This window comes from Panicum hallii, chromosome 4, assembly GCF_002211085.1.
Source record: "Panicum hallii strain FIL2 chromosome 4, PHallii_v3.1, whole genome shotgun sequence".
Classification (NCBI taxonomy): Eukaryota; Viridiplantae; Streptophyta; class Magnoliopsida; order Poales; family Poaceae; genus Panicum; species Panicum hallii.
Window position 1 is genome coordinate 43,941,305 of NC_038045.1, and position 11,674 is coordinate 43,952,978.

The window sequence follows — 11,674 nt, forward strand, 5'->3', positions numbered from 1 at the left end:
CCTTCCTCAACAATTAAAAGATCTGGTCTTCTCTTCCTCTAGGGTGAAACGATTTGGTCTGCTCCTTTTGCTAGGGCAAAACGATCGGGTCCATGCTGATGATGCCACGAGTACTTTTGTAATTTCCATGTCTCCGGTACGAAGAGGAAAGCCACGGCACTCCGCGGGGGGGTGGGGGTGTCAGAATTCAGAAAAAGGCCACCAGGTGCCTTGTGGTGGGTAAACACCTTACCACTTCGACGCCTTCTTGTTGGTGGAAAGAGCCAACCCCACGCGTCAAAACTGATCCTGACGTACGGTGACAAGGACGAGAGGAGCTAATGCTGGGCGTGCGTTTTCTGGTACGAGCTCACTGCGCGCTGCCGATCTCGCTGGAGGTCGGGGTCAGATCACCCCTCCACCGCCGTTGCGGCTCAAGAAGATATTATTTATATATATATATAGCAAATATAGTAAAGCACCTTCGCTCGCCAAGCGAAGCACCGGCGGTCGTTTTGTCAAAACCTCCGTTTCGCCGGCGAGGATCGACCGAGCCGACTTGCCGTCGCTGTCGTCGGTCGCCGCGCGCACAGACACAAACACCCCTTGGGGAGCGCACGGTTCACTCGCCGGTTAACTGCCTCCGCCGAGCCGCTTGTTTGACTCGTCCACCCGCCACGCCACTCCACCACCGCCGGCTATATATGGCGCGCCAAACCAAACGGCCGCCTCACCCTCACGAGCCAAGCCGGGACACCACCTCACCTCCTCCTACCTTCCTCCTCGTCAGCAGGAGCCGGGAATCGCAGAGGATGGGCGCGACGCTGCTGCAGGCGGTGGCGGCGCTGGTGGGCCGGCTCCAGCGGGCGGCGCGGAGGATGGCGGCCGGCGCTGGACGGGGCGGCAACGGCAAGGGGTCGCCGCCCCGCGCCGCCGCCGTGGCGCCGTGGAAGAAGACGTTCTCGCTGGCGCCGGCCGGGAAGGCGGCCAGGGAGGCCGAGGCCGGGGTGTGGAGGAAGGAGATCCTCATGGGGGAGCGCTGCCAGCCGCTCGACTTCTCCGGGGTCATCTACTACGACGCCGAGGGCCGCCGCCTCGCGCAACCGCCGCCGCCGAGGTCGCCCATGCGCAGCCCGCTCCCGGCGTCGCCCAGGATCGCCGCCAACGCCCGCGCCTACTAGTAGCTGCTCTCTAGTCAGGGACCAGAGCGCGCGCCTCGAGGTTGCTCTTGTCCGCAGCGCGTTGGCGAGGGGTTTTGGCTGCAGGATGGCAAAGCTTGCTCAGTTTTTGTTGGGGGTATGGTGAGGCAGAGTGTGTGTCTGCTTGGGGATTGTAGCTCTACGCCTGTACATGGTAATGATCTTGGTGTTCGTCGTCGTCGTCGTCTTCTTCTTCTTCTTTCTTTCTGTTTTTTATTGGTGCTGTAATTCTAGGACATGCGAGAGCTCATTGAGTTGAGGACTATACTGTCCGATTTGCAACTTTTCATTCAGCTCGTCAGTAAGGCGATACATTTTCTCACTTTCATGGCAGATTGTAGAAGATCACCAGCAAAAGTTTGTGTTTGTGCCGGGTTGACGTGCGTGGGTATTTGGACTTTATGGGCATGGGTGCTACCGCGTCACCGCCATATGTGTTCAGCAAGGAAAGAAAATTCAGCATGACTCTGCCGTCTGCTGACATTTCAGCCATCCATTTGATGCAGCGAACGTAGTAAGGTTCAGAGTCATACCATGGTCCATGGCATGTAGTTTTATTTGTTAGGTTAAGACAATATCTATAGCTGCCATGGTAAGTCAGCTGCGACATATTTCAGGGACGCTTAGGTTTTCAGTTTGTTCTGCAAAACTTCTTACCTTTTGTAAATCGAGTTGTACCGCCGGACTTGAACTTCTATTCCATAAGAAACCTCCATGAACAATTTGACCAAACTAGCTTCTTTGATCTGGTCAGTTTGGAAATGCAACCTGTCACATTCATGGTCTAATCTTCAGAATAACCTGCTGAATTTAGGTATTTTAGTGGACTATTGATGGAGAGATATTTAAGAATAATCCGTGCGTTTGCTCTTTTTTCATAGAGAAAATTATTGTATTTGCAGTGTCACTGTGCATGCGGTCATCAAGGAGTGAGAATAAAATACCAAACGCGTTGTCAAGTTCAGCGTTTGTATACGTACCGTGGTGACTTCGATCTATGACAGCAGTCACTCTTGTATCAAGGAAGCTCCATAAAATAAATATAGAGAGAATTCATCATGTATGTAGCCATCGACAACATAATGGCATAATAAATATAATGGTAAAATTCTACTTGATTTCATAGAATGGTGTGTTGCACGATGGGTTTAATATAGCCTAGTGCTCACACTGATGTCATGTGCTTTGCTTTTCTTGCAATGAATTGAAATATTGTCCATCTCCAATGACATGTCGTCTAGTACGTACAATATCATGCTTGTGAGAAATAATCCTAATATTTGTTCATAATGAAATAAAAAAAGATGACATGACTAATTTTTTTATTTTAATGGTAAATCGTTGCATAACAATTGAAGCCATCACGCAAGGTGAATTGATGAGGATAGTAAAATAGACCCCCCCCCCTAACATTAAACCATCTAAAATTGCAGCCAACATTCGGAAGGGAAAGTACATTTTGATAGAGCAATCCATATATCTAAGCAAGAACGTCATTATGAGCATACAGATGAATCATGGTGGGATCCATGAACCCAAAAAGTCACGGTACAGCCCAACAGATCCGGAGTTAAACAGCCACACAAGTTAGTTAGGAATCCTTAAAGGCACCACCATTAGCGTTGAGCGCTTCAAATTTTTTCCCCTGATATACCAAAGTCCTAATTATAACCCTTAAGCTGACCAGGTTATCAACTGCGTAAAGTTATGAATTGTTCCAAACTGCCAATCTGGGAGTGCCTAACTCGAACAGAAGAGTTTTCTGCAAAGAGGGATGATTTGCTGAAGCTACTCATGGAGACGCCTAAGCTAGCCTATCTGTATGGATGCTTATGTTGAGTGACTTGTGGTTCAATCTCTATCTTGCCCATCCAGTCTGTTAGTTAATAACCTTGTGCCCAGTTCAGTTCGTTCTTTTTCTTTGCTTTCTGTTAAGCACCATGCATGAGCATTGTTTATGAGCCGTGCATGGAGAGTAGTGGCCGTTGGCCAGGTTGTTGCTCATGGCGCGAGAATAGCTCAACGTGTGCAAGTCGCGCGTGGCGTAGTGCGCGTCATGAAAATGCAGCAGTCAGTTCGCTGCGCCAAAACTCTATGTCCACTATGCTCGCATTGTGTACTCTGTTCTTGCCGAGTTCATCGTCGCTGGTGCAAGTCGCTGGGCGTCGAGCTCACAATTGGCATCAAAGCCATCCGATCGAGAGGCCATGTCAGCACAACCGAGCCGCTTGCCGACCCCGCACCGGGGGAGGTCTCCGTCGCGCAGGCCGCGCCGTCGAGACCATGGCGTCGTGGTGGAGCAGATCATCGAGCGGACGGCAGTGGCAGGAACGACCAGCTATCCGGTTCTCACCAAGTCCAAATACAACATTGGGCGCTCCTGATGAAGATCAAGCTGGAGGCGAGGAGCCTCTGGACGGCGATCGATCCGGGCGACGTTGAGCGGCACGTGGACAGGACGGCACTGGACGCTATCTGTAGCGCCGTGCCGCCTGAGATGATCTCCGCTGTCGCGACCAAGCCATCGGCGAAGGCGGCATGGGAGTGTGTGAAGACGATGTGCGTTGGAGACGAGCGCATCAGGAAGACCACGGCGCAGAAGCTGAGGCGCGAGTACGAGTCACTCGCGTTCCGCGATGGCGAGGCTGTCGAGGACTTCGCCATGCGCCTCACCGGGATCGTCAACCAACTGGCGACTCTCGGCGACCCCGAGCCCGACCCTAAGGTAGTCCTGAAGTATTTACAGATCGCTAGGTCCAGGTACAAGCAACTCGTGCTTTCAATTGAGACCCTGCTCAATCTCTCCACTCTCATCGTGGAAGAGGTCACGGGACGGCTGAAGGCCACCGAGGACGACGAGCCCAACGGGCCTCCTTAGTCGATCACCGTCGGCGGAAAGCTGTACTACACCGAGGATTACTAGAAGGAGCAAAACAAGAAGCGGGTGCAGGAGAAGCCGGAAAGCTCTCGCGGCGGCAACTCCAGCGGGCGTGGCCGGGGACGTGGCAGAAAAGGCTGCGGGCATGGCGGTGGAGACTCGGACGGGCAGAGCGGATCAAGCTCGGGATCAGGCTCGGCCCGGAAGGGAGACAAGTGCCGCTACTGCGGCAAGCTGGGCGATTGGGCCTCTGAATGCAGGTCAAAGAAGAGGGACGAGCAGGCCCATGTGGCCGTGGATGACGAGCAGACTCTCCTGGTGGTTCAAGTCGACCTCTCCAACTATGGCGGGGCATCTTGCGATGGCTCCCGCGACGGCCAGGCGGTCGGGCCTGGCGCAGCCCCAGGAGACGACGTGCTGGGCTCTGTCCTGGTGCTGGCCGTGAGAGCTCCAGCGGCGGGATCCGGCGGCGCTGGTGAGGTCCAATTCATCGAGGAGAAGGTACACGCTGCCCTTGGCGAGGAAGAGGAGCAAGATCCCTGCCGGTGGGTGCTGGACACCGGGGCCTCAAATCACATGACGGGGTCCCGGGCGGCGTTCGCCAGCATCGACATGGCGACGATGGGGACCGTGAAATTCGGCGACGGCTCCGTCATTCGCATCGCGGGGTGCGGCACCATCCTCTACGAATGCAAGAACGGCGAGCATCGCGCCCTCAACAATGTCTACTACCTGCCTCGGCTCACCACAAACATCATCAGCATCGGGCAGCTGGATAAGGAGGAGTACAACGTACACATCAGGCACGGAGTGATGCGGATTTGCGACGACCAGCAACGCCTGCTGGCTGAGGTGCGTCGCAGCCCCGGGCGCCTCTACTACCTCGAGCTCAGGATCGCGCGTCCGGTCTGTCTGGCCGCGCGTGCAGGGGAGGATGCGTGGCGCTGGCATGCTCGATTCGGGCATATCAACTTTGGCTCGCTGCGGAAGATGGGCAAGGAAGCGCTGGTGCGAGGGATGCCAGTGCTCGAGCACGTCGACCAACTGTGCGACGCGTGCCTCGCCGGTAAGCATCGGTGTGCGCCGTTCCCGCAGCAAGTGCAGCGCCACGCGACGCGGTCCCTGGAGCTCATCCATGGGGACCTCTACAGCCCTATCACGCCGGCCACACCAAGCGGCAACCGGTTCTTCCTGCTGCTCGTCGACAACTACAGCCGCTACATGTGGCTCACGCTGCTGCGTTCCAAGGACGAGGCGGCGACCGCGATCAAGCACATCCAGGCAGCAGCGGAGAGGAAGAGCGGCAACCAGCTGGGCGCCCTCCGTACCGATCGGGGCGGCGAGTTCACCACGGCGCACTTCAAGGACTACTGCACCGAGCTCGGCGTGCACCGCGAGCTGACGGCACCCTACACCCCCCAGCAAAATGGGGTTGTGGAGCGACGCAATCAGTCGGTGGTGGCCATGGCACGCTGCCTCCTGAAGGATAAGAACCTGCCCGGTATGTTTTGGGGGGAGGCTGTAAATTGTGCCGTGTACTTGCTCAACAGATCGACATCCAAGAGCACTGGAGGAAAGACACCGTACGAGCTCTGGACGGGAGCTGTGCCGGCCGTGCGCAGTGCACCTGCGCACGTTCGAGTGTGTGGCGCACGTGAAGGTCACCACACCAAGCCTGAAGAAGCTGGATGATCGGAGTCGCCGCATGATCTTCGTCGGCTACGAGCCGGGGTTAGCGGCCTACCGGGTCTATGATCCGGCGATGAGACGTGTTCACATTAGCCGTGATGTGATCTTCGACGAGCAAGCGAAGTGGGAGTGGCATGGTGAGCAGCAGGAGCCGGTCGACAGCGAGTTCGTCGTCGAGTACTTGAAGCCGCGGCAAGCACAGCATCAAGCACGCCAAGTGCGTCGGCTGCCGCAAGCTCTACCCCAAGCACTTCAGGAGCAGCTCCTGCGTGGACAACTTCGTCAACACCATCAAGCCGATAGGAGGCTGCGTCTCCAGTGGCGCCGGCGAGCCCACTGCAGGTGTACGGCACACCCAGAGCTGCCACAACTCCACCAACACCTGCAGCAGCCCATACACCAACCCAGTTCGCATCACCTCCCTTTGGAGCAGACGCCGAGCTGGATGCAGATCATGATGATGCGCCACTGCGGTACCGTCGCACCTGCGGGACTGGCAGCACGAGAGCTGCATGAAGAGCTGTTGCTGGTGGAAGGAGAGGAACCTGCAACATTTGCACAGGCTGAACAAGAAGAAGTGTGGCGTCGTGCAATGCAGGATGAGATCAATTCAATCGAGGAGAACAGGAACCGGAAGCTGGTGGATCCGCCACCAAGGCACAGACCCATAGGATTGAAATGGGTGTTCAAGCTCAAAAAGGATGCAGCAGGGCGCGTTGTCAAGCACAAGACGCGCCTGGTAGCTAAAGGCTATGTGCAGAGAGAGGGAGTGGCTCGACTTGATTCAGTCAGGTTGCTGCTTGCTCTCGCTGCACAAGAGGGATGGACAGTACATCACATGGATGTCAAATCTGCATTCTTGAATGGTGAGCTAGAAGAGGAAGTTTATGTTTTGCAACCTCCTGGCTTTGTCGTTGAAGGACAGAAGAACAAGGTCTACAAGCTGGACAAAGCTCTGTATGGACTTCGACAGGCACCAAGAGCCTGGAATCTCAAGCTGGACAGTACACTGAAAAATCTCGGTTTTGTTCAGATTCCCCTTGAGCATGGTCTGTATGCTCGTGGCAGTGGTGATGCAAGGGCTTTGGTGGGTGTGTATGTAGATGACTTGATCATTGTTGGAAGCAGCTGCCAGAAAGTTGAAGAATTCAAGTGGCAGATGAAGAAAGAGTTCAAGATAAGTGATCTCGGGCCATTGAGTTTCTACTTGGGGATTGAAGTTCAGCAGGCAGAAGGGGTGATCACCCTGAGCCAAGGAGCCTATGCAGAGAGGATAGTTGAGAAGGCTCGTCTAACAGGATGCAATCCTTGTGCAACACCATTGGAGCCTAGAACCCAGATGAGTGAGAACAGTCCAGCACCTCCAGTTGATGGCACCGAGTACAGGAGCTTGGTGGGGAGCCTCAGGTATTTGGTGAATACCAGGCCGGATTTGGCCTACGCCGTGGGCTATGTGAGCCGCTTTATGCAGAAACCAACGGAGGAGCATCGTGCTGCTGTGAAGACCATTGTACGGTACGTGGCAGGCACGACCCACTACGGATGCCGGTATGCAAAGGACAACAGCTGGAGATTGCAAGGATACAGCGACAGTGATTGGGCCGGGGATGTTGATCGAAGGAAGAGCTCCAAGGATACAGCGACAGTGATTGCGCCGGGGATGTTGATCGAAGGAAGAGCACGACTGGAGTGCTGTATACCCTCGGCAGCAACGTCGTTAGCTGGCAGTCTCAGAAGCAGAGGGTAGTGGCCCTCTCATCATGTGAAGCTGAATATGTTGCAGCCGCCTCAGGTGCTTGTCAAGGCATATGGTTGGCACGGCTGCTCGGCGACCTTAGGGGAACAACACCTGTTGGCGTCGACTTCATGGTAGACAACAAGTCTGCCATGGCCCTCGTGAAGAACTCGGTGCACCACGAGAGAAGCAAGCACATACAAATCAAGTACCATTTCATCAGGGAAGCTGTGGAAACCGGGGACATCAGGCCGGTCATCATCAGCACAGCAGGGCAACTCGCGGATCTCTTGACCAAGGCGCTGCCAAAGAATCGGTTCCAGGGATTGCGAGACAGGTTAGGAGTAGTTTCAGTAGGGGCACAAGCTTAGAGGGAGAATTGTTAGTTAATAACCTTGTGCCCAGTTCAGTTCGTTCTTTTTCTTTGCTTTCTGTTAAGCGCCATGCATGAGCATTGTTTATGAGCCGTGCATGGCGAGTAGTGGCCGTTGGCCAGGTTGTTGCTCATAGCGCGAGAATAGCTCAGCGCGGGCAAGTCGCGCGTGGCGTAGTGCGCGTCGTGCAGGCTGTGGGGATGGACGCGGATGAGGCGTGGCGTGAGCAGCGCGCTTATGCGCATGTATCTTACTACTTAATACTAAACCAGAAAATGCAGCAGTCAGTTCGCTGCGCCAAAACTCTGTGTCCACTGTGCTCGCGTTGTGTACTCTGTTCTTGCCGAGTTCATCATCGCTGGTGCAAGTCGCCGGGCGTCGAGCTCACACAGTCCACTACGGAATAACAGAGCGAGGCAACGGACACTGAAGAACGAACAACCACCAACGGCCGGTGAATGTCCAACCAAGCGTTCAGAACATGCATGATCTTGACAAGATCTCTCATCAGAACAAGAACATGATCACTATCTTGGCAAGATCTCTCATCAGGTTATATCGAAATTTGGCTCAGAACATGATCAGGGTAGAGCCCCTGAAGCAAACATCGATTGCAAATGTGCTGGCTTTTCCTTGGAAGGACGATGTAAACGAGTGGGGAGAGCACGAAACACCTAATACCGAGAAGGTGCCCACATGGTGGTTGTGTACTTCTGTGAGTTCTGATGAACCTTCCTGGGCTCACATATTCGCAACCTGGCAGTCCATTTTTGTAAACATCCTATGGTGATATTCTTAATTGTTTACAATATCTTCCCATGCTCTGCAAGGTGATAGATAAAGGTTGTCTGAGTAGCTTAACTTCATCAGGCAACTTTGTCTGAGAGAAGTACTGAAGGACATGCACGAAAAAGGGTACCGAATTGAAGATGAACAATAACAACTGAGTGTAACCACTAAAAATTTCCCAGAAATACTATGGTCCGACCAGTGGCTGAGCATGGACTCAGGGGGGGAGGGGGTGCAAATCCATCTTAATCGAACAAGTACAAAAAAAAAAGCAAATCAGTATGTAAGAAAGCAAATGATTAATCAGTAAGCATACTTGTTATACACGGTCAGCAAGCGCAAGATGGCAATGTTTCATGAGCTCTGGCTACTTGTAGTTGTTACACTATCTGACGTGCGCCCTTATCCTTTTGATGGATGATAAGGCAGCGAGCTAGCACAATGATTCACTGAAAGATGCAAGCATGTATATGTGCCTGTAGCTCGATCATTTTTGACAGGCCCATGCTACAATTGCAGAAACAATTTGTAGGTGTAATTAAGCTCCTAAATTATGCAATACGATGACTCTTATTGCATTGAGAAGATGTAATTAGCAACATAAGTTTGCATGGCATGCATACACGCAGTTGCAGCAGCACGGACCGGCACCGAGAGATAGTCTTGCGATTGGAATCTTCAACATATGCCCTGAGAAAAGGGGGCCGGAGCCCACTATACCCCCAACGTGGCTCTGCCATTGGCTTCCGACTAGTCGGAGGTTAACACTCCTCCACCCATCCCCCTCTCTCCCAACAAATGGGTCCACCTGATCTTCCTCCTTCCGCTTTGTTTCTTGCTGCCGCCCCATGGTTTGGGGTTCAGGGTTTGGGGCTGGGGTTTCTAGTTTCTTGTTGCTGCTGTCTCACCGGGCTTAGACAGTTTGGAAAATCTACCATATTATTTCCAGCTTATTCACCGTATAACTTTCAGTTCCGCCGATAGCTTTTTTATCTAAATGTTTCTTGTACGCATCTATATATAAGACCTATATCCATTCTCCGTCCATCACACTCACGTATAGATATCTGCTATAATCTAGGAAGCAAGCAGTTTAACACTATGGTTTGCACATTATGCATCAACAATAGCTACCATTCATCTTCAATCCCATGCCCATTGCAATCTCGCCCTTATTTTTCCAAAAGCAATTCGCTGGTGTTCCATTTTGGATAAATGATCTTATGTTGTAACCAATAATAAAGTTATCATGCCCTCGGATGTGACTGAGTATGAATAACGAAAGTTTCGAAAAAAATTCTTTTCATCTGTTACCTTTTATACCTAATTATGTCACTTTTTCTTTCAGATGAGGGTATTGGGCATTGCGCCGTGCATATTATAGGCAAAGTGGCAACCTACCCATGCCCATGTAGCTTGGCACACAAAATAATGTATGAAATACATCTTATGGCAACCATATGAAATCTAACATCATCAGAAAGAGCAAAAGTGAACACTTCACAAATACTACAAGGTTTGGTGGCTAGGGCAATGACGCGAAAGCGTTGCAATAGGGATATTTTTGTTGGATTTATAGCAATCGCAACACAACTGAGGCATTAGGAAGGTGTTGCAAGTACCTCTGATGCAGTAGGGTATTGCATCACAATTGTATGGTATTGCCGTAAATATGGCTTATTGCAACATAGTGGGGCGTGGCAATAGGTTGAAGAAGCAACGATCATGTGCGTTGCATGAGTGATATTGGCAACCACGGACGATGTTGCTATAGTGATTATTGCAACAACGTAGGCTAGTTGCAAGCAAGCACTGTTACAATACTAGAGGTTTGTCGCAATATCCTATATTACCACGATACATGCTTGTGGTGAAAACGCCTATGATGTTGCAATATACTTAGGACATATCCCAATAAAGTTTGGGTCGTCGCATATACTTAAAAACTATCGCAACAAAATATATATCGTCGCTTTATGCCTAAAGGGTAGCACAACTAAATTTGGATCGTCGCTATATGCCTAAAGAATATCGCAACAGAATATGTGTTGTCGCTATACGCTTAAAGGATAGTGCAACAACATTAGATTCGTCGCTATTTGCTTAGAGGATATCACAAGACAATCATGAATCGTTGCTATTTGCTTAAAGGATATTGCAAACACAATTATGAGTCGTCGCCAAATATTAAAGTTGTCGCCAAAGACAATCATGAATCACAAGACAATTATTGCAAACACATAAGAGTTGTCGCCATATGCTGATGTGAATGATGATGGCTGCTGATGCTGCCATGGACACTGACATCATCATCACGTCCCATTTTATTAATGGACCAATATCAATATTTAAAATAACGGGCTACTATAGCGCCGCTATAGCGTTTTCAACATGTAGACGCTAGGATACGGCACATATGTCCGCTATCACAACCAAGGGCGCTATAGCACAATTTAGCGACGCTAAATAGCTTAGCATGGCATAGCATCTAGCGGTGCTTTCTGACTTTACTGCCGCTCGGGCTAAAATTGCAGCCCACTCAAATTCCAGTGCGGGTTTCGGCCCAAACAAGGTCCATTGCACAGAGAGCTAACGTTGTCTGCTGTAACCGGCCATTGCCTATCCATGTTTGCCTGTTTGAACTTTGTATTACAGACTTATTTACTCTGTTTATTTGATGTTTGGCTAGCTGCTTATGACCTGGATAAGTATTTAGTTATAAACATTTAGCATCCGTCGGAAAACCTGCTGAACTCCATGTTTTTGAAGGGATATATTCCATGTTTTTTTGGAAACCGCTAAACTGCTTAGCAGCCGCTGTAGCGGCGCTATAGCTGTCTTAGCGTTTTGAGAAGAGCTCTGTTAAATCCTATAGCCCGCAATTTAAAACATTGGCCAATATCAAAAGCATGGCTCCAATTTAGGCCAAATATTTTCCATCACAATTCATCAAGCCATACATTTTTAAGTTGAACTGTCACAATACAAGTATCATGGTACATTATATCAACTACAAATAGTCACTAAGTAT

General features: G+C 51.1%; 1 protein-coding gene across 1 annotated transcript; it reads left to right on the forward strand.

Annotated features, from left to right (window-relative positions):
• The first annotated feature begins 504 nt into the window (after nucleotides 1-504).
• LOC112889881 lies at nucleotides 505-1,511 on the forward strand. Its single transcript, XM_025956665.1, has one exon. The coding sequence runs from the start codon at nucleotides 684-686 to the stop codon at nucleotides 1,158-1,160; it is 477 nt and encodes a 158-aa protein (XP_025812450.1). The 5' UTR covers nucleotides 505-683; the 3' UTR covers nucleotides 1,161-1,511.
• The last annotated feature ends 10,163 nt before the right edge of the window (nucleotides 1,512-11,674 follow it).